This window comes from Prunus mume, linkage group LG3 (assembly GCF_029339155.1).
Source record: "Prunus mume cultivar Tortuosa linkage group LG3, ASM2933915v1, whole genome shotgun sequence".
NCBI lineage: Eukaryota > Viridiplantae > Streptophyta > Magnoliopsida > Rosales > Rosaceae > Prunus > Prunus mume.
In genome coordinates this window covers 16392711-16411919 of record NC_142700.1, presented here as the reverse complement: position 1 = coordinate 16411919, position 19209 = coordinate 16392711, and the positions used below count along the sequence as shown (strand labels likewise).

The window sequence follows — 19209 nt, the reverse complement described above, 5'->3', positions numbered from 1 at the left end:
CTACATTTGTGGGTATTAACTAACAAAACCAACACTGAAAGTTCTTGTTCTTTTGGGATTGGTGTTTTTGCCCCCTTACAGCTCTTGTTGGAATTGATCTAATAACTAAAAAGGGATGTTATTTTGCTTAAGACAACAAAAGTGATATGTTTATTGAATCAAATAGACTCTGTTGTGCTTATCATATTTTGGTGTGCTACACTTTTCTTTTTGCTGGAAATTTTGGTGTTACATTATTATTGGTAGGGGTGTTTGTTGGTTTAAAACCGACAAAATTTAATCAATCCACACATGTGATGCAATCCAATTAGAGCTTAGGATCCGATTCAGTCTGATCCATTTTGTATTTCATTGATTGGATTCAATGATCGGTTTTAGTTTCATCAAATGACTTAAATTGTTCTTAACTTCTAATTTCAAATGTGAAAAAGCATGAAATCAACTAGGTTGGATTGCATTAGATTCGATTTTAAAATTTAGGGATTCAATTTGATCAGCCAAACCATCAAAAAATTGACCAAAATTGAATTGAATCAGTTGGTTTAGACAAATTGGATCGGATGTTGAACACCACTAACTATAGGCCAAAATTCAACTTTATCCCGTCTACATTTTTGTTCTTTTATCATTCATAAATTGGGCTGCTAGTGAGTTGGCGACACCCCTCTTGTTATTAACGTCTATCTAAATTTTCTTCATACAATCTGAGTTCAAAATTCAAATGATAACAAGATCATGTGTCTTCATGTATTTGACAGTTATGATGCCTGACATCTCTCTTGACAAACCTAAATTTGCAGTCTGATTAAACAAACGAAATAATGATCGAATAATTCCCCTGAACTTGAGCCACCTTACTCGACTCGACACTTGTCTTTTGTTTTGTCAAATGTGTCGTACAAAAAGTACTTGTTAACATAAATGATTGCAGTTTGCATTATATTACAAGTCATACTTGCATCTTTAATAGAAAAGCAAGGCCAAACCAGCAATTTGTGAGATACCCTAGAGTGACAGATAAACCTGAGAGATTCTTGTAAACAGAAAAAAAAAAAACCAATATGTTGTTCCCAACTCCTTTCTGAAACTAGGGAACACTTCAATCAATTTGGAATGACATTATAAAAAAAAAAAAAAAAAAAATGTCGTGGAAAAGAAAGACATGCATTACAATTCATATTCCTTTTCATGTACATTGTACAACAATTGGAACACTAACACTGCCCTCCTTTTGTACCTGACTACCGAACGTATTTACAGCTTCGCCATCTTTCATTCATTTGTATCCAACAATAGAACTACACTAAAAGCAGAAGAAACTGGTATGGCATCAACCATAGGCCTAACAAATTTGTACGAGCATAGGCCTAACAAATTTGTACGACCAACGAATTGAGGACTTAGCAATTCCGTGACCTGGAGTACTTTGGGGGCAGTGATTCGCACCTTTCATTCATATGGGAGTATGGTTCCATGCTGTTGTATTCAGGTAGTTCCATTCGATACTTCCCTTTAATCTGACAGAAAGGAAGCTTCACGGTGTCCCCGTCATTGCACCACTTTGGCAGACGGCTTGAATTATTTTCAAAGAATTTCAGCATATAAGCATCTTTTATCTGCATTTATGGCAAATAAAGTTAAATCCACGAGAACGAACATATAAACTCCTCATGAAACAACTAATTTGCAAAGCACCCAATGGATGATGATTTGAATGGGAAGCTACATGAACCTCAACAATCTAATTTCTTTATTTTTTTTTCAAATGTCACTATACTATCCCTTATTTAAAATTAAAAAGACTAACGATAATATTACATCTATTATTATTGAAAAGGGAATAAAAGAGGTCAGTCATCATTGATCTTGTGTCTCCTTTTTAGACAGTGGATTAAATTTTGGAGACGATGCAAACGACCTGTTTATTCTAAAGCAAACAGATTCAAATTTTGTTCTGGATAAACTCACCGTAAATTCAGTGACTTGGATAGAGCTAGCGATTGGATCAAACAGTCCTGCCTCCTTATACATTTCAAGAATGAAGGCCACACACGATGTTGACTTCCCATCACTGTATAGCCAATCATCCTGTTCGGGAACTGTCAGTAGTTCATCAAAAGATGATCCTCTCTTTTCAACTTCAACTAGAATATCCGGAAAACTAAGGTTCTGCATGAAATACAATGGGTACATCAGAAACTCAGAACGATAATAATGACACAATGAATTTCAAAGATGATATTGACTAATTGCTTAACTTCTAACCAAAAGTAAAAATCTTGATCAGTTGATATTTCTAACTTAAGGAATGCTGATTTATCATTTACTCCAAAAATCTGATGCCCTTGTGGCAACAAAACATAGTTTTTAAAGAGAGAGTTCCAAGATAACCACAGGATTGCAATGCAAGGAAAAAGTTTCACAACACCTGCGTTCCAAGTCTCTTGTTCAAGGCTTCATTCCACATGTTCGCAGCATATGTGGGCTGTATATGATTCCAAACAGTCATAACAGAAGCAACCTGCATAACCATAGAGCTAAGAATAAGGACCAATGAATAAGAAATCCTCTTCAAGCTCGTAGAAGCATCCACAAGCAAGACATGTCTGAGAGAGAGGGAGATAGCAGGACTTAACTATATTCTCTTAGTTGGCTCACCAATTTAACTATGAACCTAACGAGAGCATTTCTTTCTATCTTCTTTTCCAGTTGTAAACATCCACAGATCATCATCTTATTAAAAAGGTTTTACTTAGAAGGAATGTCTACCCTCATCCCCATCATGAACCCCTTTTAGGCCACTAGGAAGCATGTATAATAGCTGCATGAGCACCTTGATACAGATTAATCTGTACCCGCAAGTTTATAAAGTGGTTGTCTGAAAGCCAGAAATTATAAACCATAAAGAGAATGATTGGGGTAAAGCACCTAACAGGAAGCTTTTTAAGTCCTCTATAGAATCCAAGGCCTCAACCCAAACAGGTAATGGAAACCACCAAGTTCAATACTAACTAAATCAGACACTAAATCATCATACCAAAAGAAAAAAAAAAGAAAAAGAAATTAATATTAATTTTGATTTACTAATACTGTAACAGTCTGATAATGAAATCTTAAATGTACTTATAACATGATACCACGTGAGCATCCAAAGGGGGTGGATAGTTATCTTGTATAGTATCTATCCAGCTGAATATCAAGTTATGATAACCATATGGTTGGCCTTCCATGCTCCTTGCATACTCCCAGGCAGCAGTCTCATTAAATTTTGCTCGTATATCAGGATGCAAGGGAAGCAACGCAATATGGGGATTGGCATCATCTTTATTCAGCTCAAACTCCCACCACTCATCCCATGGCAGCACAGCAATGACATCTTCTCCCTAGAACATGAAAGGAAAAAGGACAACAGATTTATATACATAGTCATATACAAATAAAGACATACATACATATATATATATATATATATATAGAGAGAGAGAGAGAGAGAGAGAGATAATTTAATGTTTTTTCATATTTGTTGGTGCTTAGAACCCATCTCGTCCCAGCATTGCCAATCGAACCAAAGCCCAAAGGCAAAGGACATATTTATAGCATTACTTATCCTTATATAATAATAATAATTAAAATTAGCACTCTTTGACCTGGAAATGGTGCCTGACTATACAGAAAACTGGAGGAAAGATGTAAAACAAAAAAACATAAAAAGTTTACAGGCAAATCACACACAAGCAAAACAGAACCTCAAACCAAATGTTACAATACCAAAGTATTTTAACTTTGCAACTCACCTTCTCATTTTCATGTCCTGATTCACCAACCCAAAGATTTCCTTCAGAATCCTTTAAACAAACAGCAGAATGACCAGCGTAAGCTCCACTGACCCACTTCTCTAGTGTCTCAAATCCACCCCATCGCCCACGAATTTTAGATAATGCTAGGAAATCTCCAGAGTGAATATCATCTACGCTAATATTTGTGACCCAAGGTTGAGGACGTTGATGAAAGGAAGCACCCATGTGCTTCTCGAGAAACCCAATATTGGAGTTCTCACCCCATCCAGTATTTGTAAACAGGGGAAAGACATCCCACAATGCTTGAAGGGTGCCTAGCATCCCTGCTTGCATTAGGAAAATAGAAACTCCCCTGTTTTTCACCTGATTGGGTAACATTAAAGACAAAATTAAACTCTTTTAAAAGGAAATTGGAATATCAAGTAATATATGAATTCTAGAAAGTGGCAACTTACATATTCAAACTCAGCTTTTCCTTGCCACTCTTTAAACTCAAGTGTATGCTCCCGAGACAGGAAATAGTAATCCCATGTGACAGTGTATGGAGTCGCAAAGACATAAATATCCATACATGTCCAACTATGAGCCTTATCAACCTGGATACAAACATGGATTCAATTTTAAACTATTGTAATAAAAGTATGAAAACTCTGATGAATGCCCCAGATTTTCTAAGCATAAGAACTCGGTATCTAATGAAAATGTAAGGTCACAAATAGCCTTAATTAGGTATTTTCTTTCCTACAGGGATCAAACAACCACAAGAGGTTCAAATTCATAAGTACAACATTAATGAAACCTATATTCTAGAAAATGAAGCCAAAATGATATGTTTTGGATCATAAAATCCACAGAACAATCAAAAGAAAGCCCAGAGAGGCTATAACTGGAAATGTAATTAACACCTTAATATCCAGCAGTCCTCTGACATTCTACGGAAAAACAAACAGCAAGTAAATTCCACAACTCCAATACTACAAACCCAATTTCTGCTAAATCACCTAGAAACAAACTGAAAACCAACCCTCGTATAGCCCATCAAAATCAAACTAGCCAATAAAATCTTCAAATTTATCGACAACTTTTGAACAGAAAATTAATCTGAGTATCCTGACGACCAAAACTTAAAAAGTTTACACAAACCCAGCTAAAAAACGAGCAGAAGAAATATGAGGTCACTGAAACAAGTTTAACAAAATTTAATACCCATTAACCCACATACTCAAAACTCAAAATTTGCACAAACCCAGTTCGAAAATGAAAGTAAACAAGCCAACAGAACAAGAAATTTCAGTTCGTCTAGACCTTGATATGAAGAGTTCCGCCACCAAATTCGCTGCCACTCTTGTTGTGGAACTCCATCCAAGCTGTGTTCTGGTAAAAGCACGCACCTTTCCACTCCAAACTGTCGTTTGGGGACGAAGCTGAGCCCACGAAAGTGGGCAAGAGATCTACCGCACCGTGCAGAGAGTTGAGGATTGGCCATGAAACCTGTCTGGGCAAGAGAGGGAGGACGTCCCGGGGGTGAAATGGTAATTTGGCGGAATATGCGAAGAGCAAAGTGAGGGTGATTACGGCGGCCGCAAAGAGTAAAGAGGGAGAGGAAGCCATAGCTCTCTCTGTGCGCAGGTGAGAGAGAGAGGGAGAGAGCCCTCGGGTAGTTGAACCCGTTTTGTTAGACAGATAAAAAACGTTCTTTCTTTAACTTATTATTGCCTCTCTCTCACAATTCCAACGAGGAAAGGAAACTTTTTCTTTTTCCCTCTCTTTTGGAACGTGGAAATGTGTACGACATACACATATGTATCTAATCTATCACGATTCACGATTCGACCAAAAAAAACAAACTATATCTATCAGGCTCTTATCTTATTCGATATATTCAGTTGGAAAATAAGAATCCTTTTGAATATTAATTATATTAATTAACTATAAGTTGAGATTTTTAATTAGTCATTTAACAAATACATCATATTGACATGTGTGTATATATTTTTCTTTTCGTGTTTTTGATGAATTAATTTTATATACGAGTCAATCATAATTTCTTTGAAGTAGAAATGTCTCCTTCCAAGGAATAAGAAAAATGTTCAGTGGAGAATGCTAAGCAACCTTATCTCTCGCCTTCTCTTTTTAGTCATTTTCTCTTCTCTTCTCTCTCTCACTTAAAACATTGTTTTTCATTTTTTAAAAAACATTAATTATATTTTCATATTTGCCCTTGTCAGTATATGAAATTTAACATATTTTTTTGCCTTCCTGTTTGTACGTGTTTTATCTTTTGGGCCCCCTCTGAGCCTTTTGCCTTGAGTTGTTGTGAACGTTTAAAAATAACATCGTGACCATTTACAATAGTAACAAGGCTCATGAAGGTGAAGAGGACAGCATGGTGGCAGCAATGGAGCCATTACTGCATGCTGCCAGTGTGGATATAGTGCTTGAATCAGTAGAAGACGGTGGCTCCACGATGTGCTAATTGAGTTCTCTCAACCGGTTGATGTGTCTGGAAAACTGGTTTTTTTAGCAGTTTGAATGTGCAAGAACTTCAGCATATTGTTGAACTCTGTGTAGTATATATGTGATACGATTCTCCCTTTATTTTTGTCTAATGTAACATATATAGTTCCCCCTTTATGCTGGCAGTATGTCTTTCTGGCTATGCATTCAGAATCTAAGGATTAGATCATGCAGAACTCTGGTTAAAAGTTCCTGGCCCCAATGGCTACTGAACGTTTCTTTTAAACATATTGGCACATCTGTGGGTGTGGCACTGCCTCATTTGATTTTACCAACTTCTTCGGTCTACTGGCAACACATGCAGAGAACGTAATATGGTATCATTCCTACCACATATCTAAGCGCACCCGATAATCTTCGATAGGGTTCCTCTTTTGTAGCCTGCTGGGTGTTGGAGAAGACTAATTAAACCATTGGCATTAAGAACTATGACCTGAATTGGTGAGTACCAGACCTGTGTGACTTGGATGAGATGAGTGATTAGCGGTCTGCAAGAGCAAACTGATATGCCAATGCTATATTTGACAAGCTACACTACCAAAATACTACATTTGGAACTTTACCTTCCAATGTCGGAACTTTACCTACCAAAATACTATTTTTTGGGGCCACCCGAAATTCGTTGCAACTCCTTATAGTTGTACCTTAACAAGATTAATAAACTCTTGATCTCTCGTTGCCTTGTATGTACTCTTGAATGCCTATTGTTGCAGATTGCTATATATCTTAATTAGTTCTGAATGCATTCCCAAATTTTCCTTATTGTTTATTGTCTTCTCCTTTCCTAATCTGTGAAGAGAATACGCACTGAGAGAGATGAGAGAAGAAAAAAATGAAAAATTGACAACAAACAATGGATGAAAGCTCTGAAGTACTCACAAACAAAATTTTGACATAAAACTTTTCAAGATATAGCATTGGCATTTGTATTTGAGAATTTTTCTTTTAGAATTGAGTACCAAACCTGACCTCACTTAAGCATCTGCAAACTTTTCACTTCTATCCCTGCACTTGGGAGTCTTGTTCTTGATCTCTCTTTCCCACCCGGTATAAAATAAGGACATTAATGTGCTGTGTAGACAATCTTCCCACCAGACTTGTCCTGCACTGCACAGACACTAGTATCTCCATGAGCTAATAATTTCCGAACACCAAAAATCAAAACCAAATCCAGATAAATGGAGCTGGCTGAGTTAAGTTCAAACATCAAGGTGGAAGCAAACTCCATGTCAAGAGTTGGCACTCCCAAACACTCGATCCTCACAGCTTCTGTCCCCTTCCAATGGTTGTGGATATCATCTAACATGTTATGAGTAACTCCTCCCTTTCCTGATACAAAATTAAATCATTTAGTCTCATAAAAATGACTGCAAAATCAAACCAACTTTCAAGCCTAACAACAATAATAAAATCCAATACAACATATTTAAAATTCCAAAACCATATAAACCAAAATCTCATAACCTCATTAACCCAAAATAAACCAATTTCCAATCAAATCACATTTATGCAAGCAATTCCATATCTGAAAAACAACGATCATTTAAAAACAAATCTCCACTCACAACAAGTCCAACACTAGTCAATCCTGAGAGGGTCCCTTCTGAGGAGTACACGAGCCTGGATACCTGTATGAGATAATAAACGGATTTAATCAACAAAAGTGTCCAACCACGATCTTTAACTCAAAATCCTAATTCTCGGGATTCAAATTGTGTGCACGACTTTTAAGAAGGTTTATAGGATCATTCTAGTACTTTTCGAAGGATGAGACGGTCTTGGAAGACTCATGGTCAACCGAGCAGTCAAACTTTTCATATTGGTCAACCGGGCCCTGGGGCCCACGACCTCCGATTTAAGAATGGTTAACCCCTTTTTTTATCGTTAATTTTTCTTGACATTATTTTTGTTTCAACATTCGTGATTTAATTTTCTGAACATTTTAACTTAAAAAAAATCCAAAATCCAAAACATTTTATAGTTTCACTTAAAAATAAAAACAAGGACAACAACATTTTATTTCATAAACCCTGAAAGTAAAAACAAGTACCACACGACTTATATAAAAACAAATGGAACAACATGACTTATTTGGTTAGTTGCAATGCGGCCACAATAATGAACTCAACCCATGCTCACCTCCTTTGTCTTCTTCAATTATTTTCTAAACCATTTCCCATCTCATATTGTCTTGTTTCAATCATGTTCTAAACCATTGTTTATCTTTGTTCATCTCATTTAATTGGATTCCCTTATCTTTCCCTATATTTTCCAATCATCATTCAATTATGATCAAACATGTAGGTCATTACTTTTTTTCATCTTGCCATTATTTCCTCTCTTCCTCCTTATCCCTTTGTATCTTATCCTATTTTAATTCCCAACCTTCGATCGAATAACTATTGGAGTTTATTAAAAAAAAAAAAAAAAAAAAAAGAACCAGCAGTTCAAAATGAACAGGTGGATTGCAACGGTCACAAGAGGAGAGTGCGACACGTGTCCCAAGCAAGCAAGCAAGAAGATGCTGAAATTTGACGCCAGCTGACTCTGAGTTCCACCATCACATGGGTATTTTGCAACTTCTTTTGGGCTGCTGCGTTTTGTAGATGTGCTCCACGAAATTTGGATCCGTGCAATGAAAGGGGCACTATTCCGCCTCAGCCTTTGCCTGAATTGGTTTTATTGCCCTTTTGTATATATGGTTGGAGAATGATTTTGGTCTAAAATATCAAATTTTAGGTTTAGCCCACTCTCATTGGAGATGGCCTTAGGATCTGATTCAATCCGATTCATTTTGTATTGGATTGATTGGACTAAATCGGTTTTAGTTTCGTCAAATGACTTAAATTGTTTATAATTTCTTCAATTTCAAATGTGGAAAGGTATGAAACCAACTAAGTTTAATTGCATTAGATTCAGTTTTAGAATTTAAGAATCCAATTCCATCCGCCATACCATCGAAAAATTGACCAAAATTGAATTGAATCGGTTGGTGCAGACGAATTGGATTGGATGTTGAACACCCCTAACTATAGGCCAAAATTCAACTTTATCCCGTCTGCATCTCTGTTTTTCTTATCATTCATAAATTGGCCAGATAGTGAGTTGGCGACACCCCCTTTTGTTATTAACGTCTATCCAAATTTTCTTCATACAATCTGAGCTCAAACTTCAAATGATGACAAGGTCATGTGTCTTCACGTATTTGACAGTTATGATGCCTGACATCTCTCTTGACAAACCTAAATTTGCAGTCTGATTAAAACAAACGAAACAATGATCGAATAATTCCCCTGAACTTGGGCCACCTTACTCGACTCGACACTTGTCTTTTGTTTTGTCAAATGTTAACACGCATACACCCAAAAAAAAAAAAAAAAAAAAAAAAAAACTTGTTAAACATAAATGGTTGCAGTTTGCATTATATCACAACTTACAAGTCATACTAGCATCTTTAATAGAGTAGCATGGCCGAACCAGCAATTTGTGAGATAACCTAGTGAGAGATAAAACTGAGAGATTCATGTGAACATAAAAAAACTAATATGTTGTTCCCAACTCCTTTCTGAGACTAGGGAACACTTCAATCAATTTGGAATGACATTATAAAAGAATAAGAAAAAAAATATATTGTGGAAAAGAAAGACATGCATTACAATTCAAATTCCTTTTATCACGTACATTGTACAACAATTGGAACACTAACACTGCCCTCCTTTCGTACCTGACCACCAAACATATTTACAGCTTCGCCATCTTTCATTCATTTGTATCCAACAATAGAACTACACTAAAAGCTGAAGAAACTGGTATGACATCGACCATAGGCCTAACAAATTTGTAAGAGCAACGAATTGAGGACTTAGCAATTGCATGACCTGGAGTACTTTGGGGGCAGTGATCCGCACCTTTCATTCATATGGGAGTATGGTTCCACACTGTTGTATTCAGGTAGTTCCATTCGATACTTCCCTTTAATCTGACAGAAAGGAAGCTTCACGGTGTCCCCGTCATTGCACCACTTTGGCAGGCGGCATGAATTATTTTCAAAGAATTTCAGCATGTAAGCATCTTTTATCTGCATTTATGGCAAATAAAGTTAAATACATGAGAACGAACATATAAACTCCTTATGAAACAACTAATTTGCATAGCACCCCAATGGATGACGTTTTGAATGGGAAGCTACATGAACCTCAACAATCTAATTCCTTTCCTTTTTCAAATGTCACTAAACTTTCTATTATTTAAAATTAAAAAGGCTCAACTATAATATTATATCAATTCTTATTGAAAAGGGAATAAAAGAGGTCAGTCATCATTGATCTTGTATCTCCCTAGAACTAGCATCAACTCAGCCCCGTTTATTCTAAAGCAAACAGATATTGAATTTTGTTCTGGATAAACTCACCGTAAACTCAGTGACTTGGATAGAGCTAGCAATTGGATCAAACAGTCCTGCCTGTTTATACATTTCAAGAATGAAGGCCACACTCGATGTTGACTTCCCATCACTGTATAGCCAATAATCCTGTTCGGGAAGTGTCAACAGTTCGTCAAAAGATGATCCTCTCTTTTCAACTTCAACTAGAATATCTGGAAGACTAAGGTTCTGCATGAAATACAAAGGGTACATCAGAAACTCAGAACGATAAAAATGGCACAATGAATTTCAAAGATGATATTGACTAATTGCTTAACTTCTAACCAAAAGTAAAAATCTTGATCGGTTGATATTTCTAACTGAAGGAATGCTGATTTATCATTTACTCCAAAAATCTGATGCCCTTGTGGCAATAAAACATATTTTTTAAAGAGAGAGTTCCATGATAGCCACAGGATTGCAATGCAAGGAAAACGTTTCACAACACCTGTGTTCCAAGTCTCTTGTTCAAGGCTTCATTCCACATGTTCGCAGCATATGCAGGCTGTATGTTATTCCAAACTGTCATAACAGAAGCAACCTACATAACCATAGAGCTAAGAATAAGGACCAATGAATAAGAAAACCTCTTCAAGCTCATAGAAGCATTCACACGCAAGACATGTCTGAGAGAGGGAGATAGCAGGAATTAACTATATTCTCTTAGTTGGCTAACCAATCTAACTATGAAACTAAAGAAAGCATTTCTTTCTATCTTCTTTTCCAGTCGTAAACATCCACTGATCATCATCCATTGTGGACCCTTTTAGGCCACTTCGAAGCAATCATGTATTAGCTGCATGGCACCTTATGCATAATGCATATTATTAGTTTTCCTAATTCAGTTAAGGATTCCTTGTTGTTGAAGGATCTCTTATTAGTTAATTTGCTTTCCTATTTCTTAAAGTTTACTTTTCCTTTTCCTAGGCTAAAAATGGTTTTGCCTCTATAAATAGAGCTGTTTGTAATCTTTTAAGGGAGGCTTGATGAATGATAAATTTCCTCACTTTAAACTCTCTGATTCCTTCCCTTTCCCTTCGTCTCTACGATCTCTATTTCTTCACCTCGATCTCTTATTTCTTCTCTGTTCTATTGCTTAAGTGTTTACTCTAAAACCTACTGGCTGTTCTACATCAGCACCTTGATTCAAATTAATCTGTACCCACACGTTTATAAAGTGGTTGTTTGAAAGCCAGAAGTTATAAACCATAAAGAAAATAATTGAGGTAAAGCACCTAACAGGTAGTTTTTTAAGTCCTCTATAGATAGTTTTTTAAATCCTCTATAGAACCCAGGCCTCAATCCAAACAGGTAATGGAAACCACCAAGTTCAATACTAAATCATCATACCAAAAGAAAAAAATTAGGAAATTAATTTAGATTTACTAATACTGTAAACAGTCTGATATAGAAATCTTAAATGTACTAATAACATGATACCATGTGAGCATCCACAGGGGGTGGATAGTTGTCTTTTATAGTATCTATCCAGCTGAATATCACGTTATGATAACCAAATGATTGGCCTTCCATGCTCCTTGCATACTCCCAGGCAGCAGTCTCACTAAACTTTGCTCGTATATCAGGATGCAAGGGAAGCAACGCAATATGGGGATTGGAATCATCTTTATTCAGCTCAAACTCCCACCACTCATCCCATGGCAGCACAGCAATGATACTTTCTCCCTAGAACACGAAAGGAAAAAAGCACAACATATTTTATTAAATACATAGGCATATACAAATAAAGACATACATATATATACACAAAATAACACATATATATATATATATAGAGAGAGAGAGAGAGAGAGAGAGAGAGAGAGAGAGAGAGAGAGAGAGAAATTGAGAGAAATTGAGAATTTAATGTTGTTTCATATTCGTTGGTGCTTAGGACCCATCTCATCCCAGCATTGCCAATCGAACCAAAGCCCAAAGGCAAAAGACATAGTTATAGCATCACTTATCCTAATTTAATAATAATTAAAATTAATACTCTTTGACCTGGCAATGCTGCCTGACCATACAGAAAACTGGAAGTAAATTGTAAAACAAAAAAACAAAAATAGTTTCCATGCAAATCACACACAAGCAAAACAGAACCTCCAAACCAAATGTACAATACCATATAGTATTTTACTAACTTTGCAGCTCACCTTCTCATTTTCATGTCCTGATTCACCAACCCAAAGATTTCCTTCAGAATCCTTTAAACAAACAGCAGAATGACCAGCATAAGCTCCACTAACCCACTTCGCTAGTGTTTCAAATCCACCCCACCACCCACGAATCTTAGATATTGCTAGGAAATCTCCAGAGTGAATATCATCTACGCTAATATTTGTGACCCAAGGTTGAGGACGTTGATCAAAGGAAGCACCCATGTGCTTCTTGAGAAACCCAATATTAGAGTTCTCACCCCATTCAGTATTTGTAAACAAGGGAAAGACATCCCACAATGCTTGAAGGGTGCCTAGCATCCCTGCTTGCATTAGGAAAATAGAAACTCCCCTGCTTTTCACCTGATTGGGTAACATTAAAGACAAAATTAAACCCAAATTTTCCTTTAAAAGGAAATTGGAATATCAAGTACTATCTGAATACTAGAAAGTGGTAACTTACATATTCAAACTCGGCTTTTCCTTGCCACTCTTTAAACTCAAGTGTATGCTCCCCAGACAGGAAATAGTAATCCCAAGTGACAGCGTATGGAGTCGCGAAGACATAAATATCCATACATGTCCAACTTTGAGCCTTATTAACCTGGATACAAACATAGATACAATTTTAAAATATTGTAATAAGAGTGTGAAAACTCTGATATTTTCTAAGCATAGGAACTCAGTATCTAATGTAAATGTAAGATCACAAATAGCCTTAATTAGGTATTTTATTTTTTACAGGGATCAACCAACCACAAGAGGTTCAAATTCATAAGTACAACATTAATGAAACCATTCTAGAAAATTAAGCCAAAACGATATGTTTTGGATCATAAAATCCACAGAACAATCAAAAGAAACCCCAGCGAGGCTCAAACCGGAAATGTAATTAACACCTTAATATCCAGCAGTCAAACAGCAAGTAAATTCCACAACTCCAATACCACAAACCTCCAATTTCTGCTAAATCACCTAGAAACAAACTGAAAACCAACCCTCGCACAGCCCATCATAATCAAACTAGCCAATAAAATCTTCAAATTTATCGACAATTTTTGAAGAGAAAATTAATCTGAGTATCCTAATGACCAAAACTTAAACCGAGCAGAAGAAATATAAGGTCACTGAAACAAGTTTAATATAATTTAATACCCATTAACCCACATACTCAAAACTCAAAATTTGCACAAACCCAGTTCGAAAATGAAAGTAAACAAGCCAACAGAACAAGAAATTTCAGTTCGTCTAGACCTTGATATGAAGAGTTCCGCCACCAAATTCGCTGCCACGCTTGTTGTGGAACTCCATCCAAGCTGTGTTCTGGTAAAAGCACGCACCTTTCCACTCCAAACTGTCTTTTGGGGACGAAGCTGAGCCCACGAAAATGGGCAAGAGATCGACCGCACCGTGCAGAGAGTTGAGGATTGGCCATGAAACCTGTCTGGGCAAGAGAGGGAGGACGTCCCGGGGGTGAAATGGTAATTTGACGGAATATGCGAAGAGCAAAGTGAGGGTGATTACGGCGGCCGCAAAGAGTAAAGAGGGAGAGGAAGCCATGGCTCTCTCTGTGCGTAGGTGAGAGGGAGAGATCCCTCGGCTAGTTGAACCCGTTTTGTTAGACAGATTGCCTCTCTCTCTCTCGCAATTCCAACGAGGAAAGGAAACTTTTTCTTTTCCTGTTTCATTTTTCTTTTTCCCTCTCTTTTGGAATCTGGACATATGTACGACATATATATAGCTATCTATCCAGACTTAAATGTCAAAATAGTGTTTTATTGTGTTCGTCAATTTAGTCCTAGTATTTTTTATTTGGTCAATTTAATTCTTGTATTTAGCACTGTAAGTTAATGTAATTCAATCCGTTAATTTGATATTAGAAATAATTTAAAAACTAATATAATAATTTAAGTTAATTTATAAATAAATTACATAAGCACTAAAAAAACAAAAATGAGATCCAAAAACTAAATAAATAAAAAAACAAGGCACCACCATCCAATTCCAGCTACCTCCAGCATCAAAATGCTATAACACACAAAATTGCGGATTCTCAATTTCCCTACTTCGAATGAATTGTCAATCTTGGTTTGCTCTAGGGAAGGTTTTGAGCTAGCTGTTGATGCCAATACAAAATATGGGTTCTGCAACCAGAATTCTAAGGCCTTTTGAATTGGAGCTGGTGATTGGGGCTTGGTTGGCTTTGGAGAAGCTGAAGAAATTGCAATTTATGATCTGTGAAGGGATTGGTGAACAAGGGTATTTTTCGTCCTTTGCTATGTTTTAATGAAGTTTCAATATTTTTAAGTTAATTCATTCTAAAAAATTAATTTCAAAAAGGTTTTCTTATTTTAAAAGACAAAAAAAAGTTAATAATGTAAATTTAATGGATCGGATTGGACCACATTGGATAACTATTCTAATCACAGGGACTAAATTGACTAAATTGAAAATACATGGATTAAATTAGCCAACACGGTAAAACATAGGGACCATTTTAACATTTAAGCCATTTATCTATCATGATTTCGACAAAAAAATAAATATCTATCAGGCTCTTATCTTATTCAATATATTCAGTTGGAAAATACGACTCCTTTTGAATATTAATTAACTATAAGTTGAGATTTTTAATTAGTCATGTAATAAATACATCATATTGACTCGACCTATTTATTAATGGGTTAGGAAAATACTTGCATCTTTCTTTGGAAGTAGGAATTTCTACTTTCCTACCAATCACAGTTAGACATGCTGCTATTTCCACATCCTTGTCTTATTTCCCCACCCACCAAAAAATTTAAGACAAATTTACCCCTTTATAAAATGACTTCTAAGGACTTAGGAAAAAATATTTAATATTTAATATGAAGTTAAAAATAATGAACTTAAATGTAAAATGTAAATATTTTTTTAAAAAACTTTAATAATGGGAAAAGCTTTAAAATTGAAAATTCATCTCCAGCTTTTCATAAAAATAAAAAATCATCCCCAGACTTCACCTTCTTCCCTAATCCATCACCCTCTTTCTCTCTCTTCTCCCATCTCTCTCTTCGAATGAACCCACTCATCCCTATTGGATTTTCTGTTTTGATCAAAGTAGGCTTTCATTAACGAAGAGGACAGATAGATCGTACAAAGTTAGGTTTCTAGAAAGGAAAACCATGCGAGCACTAACACACACACACACAAAATGTAAAACTAAAGTACAAAGAAATTGAAATACAAGAAAACAAATTTGTTACCAGCCATTGGATTTGTGATGCAATGTTTATGGTTTTTAACTCTTCCCAAATTTGAAGTTAGTTTCAATTCCTCAGTTTCTATCTACACAGAGTTGCTCGTGTTCAGTATTTAAATTCATACATTGATTATTGATGATTTACAAAAACATGCACCATAAAGGATATTTTCGAAATAATGGTGGGTGGAAAAATAAGATTATGTTTTTTCAAATTTATAGTGAGTGAAAAAAATAGGTGGGTGGGAAAATAGGACAGGTGGGTGGAAATAGCAGCACTCTTTGATAAATTGTTTTTGCATATGAGTCAAACTGTAATTTGCAATGTCCAATAAAGAATGCTAGCAACCTTCTCTCTTACCTTCTCTTTTTAGACATTTTCTCTTCTCTTCTCTCTCTCACTTAAAACAATGGTTTTCATTCAAAAAAAATATATTAATTATATTTTCATATTTGCCCTATGAAATTTAACGCATTAATTAAAAATAACATCATGACCATTTAAAAAGAATAATAAAATAAATAAGTTAAAAACAGATTTGAGCAATTTAACATAGTAAAGAAGTTTGTATATAGATTCATATTCATTGATGTGTTGAAAATTTTGGTTTTGGTGACTTTTATTCTTTTGCTCCTATATATTTTATCGCAAGCTTATTTTGTGCTTTGTTACTTCTCCTTTTTTTGGGTCGAATACTATAATGAGGTAATATCTATATCTTATTAGTTGGGGGTTTAGGAATGTGAAATACATCTTTTTCCGAGTATAAAATAAAAAAAATGAAATTTATTTTGTGTTTTAAAGAACATACGTTTTCTTTTTGAAAAAAAAAAAGCAAAATTTTCTTTATTAAAAAAAAAAAATTAACGTTTAGTTTTCAGAGAAAACCCTAAATACTTTCTGAGAAAACTCTAAGGAAAAAAGTCTTAGTCGCCATCCTCTTTGAGGGTTGGCGGCCTCCTTCCCTATCTTCTCCCCTCTCCTTTCATCCCTTCTTTTCTCTTTCTCTCCCTTTTACCTTAAGATTGTTTGTTTATTTGTGATGTGGAAGTAGTCACCTTCAAGGGCGGATCCATATTACTTGGAAAAAAAAAAAAAAAAAAGAGCACAGCCACGGTAGGGCTGGAGCCCTATTTTTGAGAGTAGGCTTAATTTGTAAGCCAAACCTAGATATATAAATCAAATTTTAGCCCAAAGTTTCTAGAGTCATCAACATACCAAACTCCAAACAGCTTCTTTGGGTCAACTTCCTTTCACATGAAGTCATGATAGCTTTTTCTCTTTATCTCTCTCCCTTTTCTCTCTCTTTCTTCTTTGTCATTTCTTTTTCTTCTTTAATTTCTTGGCCCCCTTTTCTTCTTTCCTTTCTCTTTTCTTTTTCTTTCTTCTCTCTTTTCTTGTTCTTGTTCTTTCTCTTTCTTTTCATTTGTCTTCTTTGTTTGTTTCTCTTTTGTTTTATTGAGTCTCTATTTGTCTCTTCTTCCTTCTTTTTTTTTCATGCGTTTCTCTATCTACACATTGATGGTGGTTTTATGTTTTGAAGATGTTGAATAGATGGTTTGACCACCTCGACCAAATCACCATTATAATAGATGTCCAAAAAAAAATATAGCCCAGCTCTATAAAAAAAAAATCATCGGTCCGCTATTGGTCACCGTAAAACGATGTCATTGTTATGATATATTCATTATATTTTGACCCATGTACATAAGGAGTTGGCTCCCTTCGACATAGTTTGGAGCTCTAAAGAAAGGAAGATGTCTGGTTGCATTGGGTTCTGGTTTAGCCATTGCGAGACTATAGGTTTAGCCGGTATGGCGCTATGGTTTTCTTTGAGTTGCCGGGAAGATGTGGAGTGGTGGTCATGTTTATTAGTTTTGTTTGACTAATACTTTTCAGAAACCCTTTAGAATTTTGTTTTGATTTGTTTTCTATTCAGGATTTTTATTTCTTTTTAGCTTTTGGTTTTTGATACGGATTTGTCATTTCTGTCATTGCGCGGCGAATTTGTATTGTATGTCTGAGTACATGTACTTCAGGTTGCTGGTTGGGGGATTTAGTCATTGTTTGAGTTGTGCGTGATTCTCTCCATATTAATTTAACATGTTGTTATGTTTGATCACTAGAGAAGGTTTACCCATATTTGACACATAGTTTCTTTGTATTTTTGTATGTTTATCAATAATATAAAATCACTTAAAAAAATAATAATAATAATCACTAACGTTTTCTTTACATAAAACAAACTAGCATTTTCTTTATTAAAAAATAATTCACGTTTTTTTTTAAATTTTTTTTTAACAAGGTGTAAGAAAATTGCAAATAAAAAAAAAGGATAAATTGAAGGAAATATGAAAGCAATACATTCAATAAGGGTAAATTTGGAAGAAAAAAAAAGTAGCTAGTCTTATGCATATATGACATTATTTTAAGTGAAGGAAAGTGACACATGTCATTAGAGAAAGAAGAAGGGCAAAAGAGAAGTTTGCTAGAATTCATTTTGGGATCTGATTTCCCACTCCATTTTTCTCCACTTACACTCCCTTTTGCCTTTTTTGTTTTTTGTTTTTTCTCTTTCCTATTCTACCCTTACCCTATCTTATTTCTTTTTACTTCACTTTTATATTATTTCTTTTTCTTTACACTTAATTTTCCAACTTGCTTTTTTTTTTCCTTTCATCAAGTAAGAAATAATTAACACTGTATATTTGTCTAAGCAAAATTATGTGGTCCACCTGCTACAAAAACACATGCCCACGGATAAACCTTGCAACCATAGGGATTTTATTATTTTTATTTTTATTTTTTGTGAATAAGAAAAATATTTCTTTAGTGATTCATTTGCATTTGGCATCTCCCATTCTTGAACTAGAAAATAGTGATCCATTCGAGAACAAAATATAAATATTTACTTAGATGCTTCATTGGACTGTTAAGATAACATGGGAAATAAAAGAAAGCAAAAAACTTAGCTCCATTGGCATGTTCTTTTTTGGGTCAATAGCTGACACTTCGTTGAAAGCCAAAAAATATGGCTAAACAGAGATAGCGACAAGAGTAACAACCAAAAA

At 35.2% G+C, this 19209-nt stretch overlaps 2 protein-coding genes across 3 annotated transcripts; both read right to left on the bottom strand.

Annotated features, from left to right (window-relative positions):
* Window positions 1-1147: 1147 nt before the first annotated feature.
* Window positions 1148-5553, bottom strand: LOC103326477 (uncharacterized). Its single transcript, XM_008228710.2, has 7 exons — window positions 5103-5553; window positions 4253-4393; window positions 3795-4160; window positions 3138-3383; window positions 2429-2521; window positions 1969-2169; window positions 1148-1616 (listed from the first exon to the last, which is right to left on the bottom strand). The coding sequence occupies exons 1-7, from the start codon at window positions 5406-5408 to the stop codon at window positions 1401-1403; spliced, it is 1569 nt and encodes a 522-aa protein (XP_008226932.2). The 5' UTR covers window positions 5409-5553; the 3' UTR covers window positions 1148-1400.
* Window positions 5554-9896: 4343 nt separating this feature from the next.
* Window positions 9897-14619, bottom strand: LOC103326478 (uncharacterized). Of its 2 annotated transcripts, XM_008228711.2 has the most exons (7): window positions 14151-14619; window positions 13360-13500; window positions 12894-13259; window positions 12178-12423; window positions 11186-11278; window positions 10726-10926; window positions 9897-10392 (listed from the first exon to the last, which is right to left on the bottom strand). In XM_008228711.2, exons 1-7 carry the CDS (start codon window positions 14616-14618, stop codon window positions 10177-10179), a joined length of 1731 nt encoding a protein of 576 aa, XP_008226933.2. In that variant the 5' UTR covers window position 14619; the 3' UTR covers window positions 9897-10176. The 2 variants fall into 2 exon arrangements, with proteins under 2 accessions (XP_008226933.2, XP_088904310.1); XM_089048184.1 differs by lacking the exon at window positions 11186-11278.
* Between the last annotated feature and the right edge of the window lie 4590 nt (window positions 14620-19209).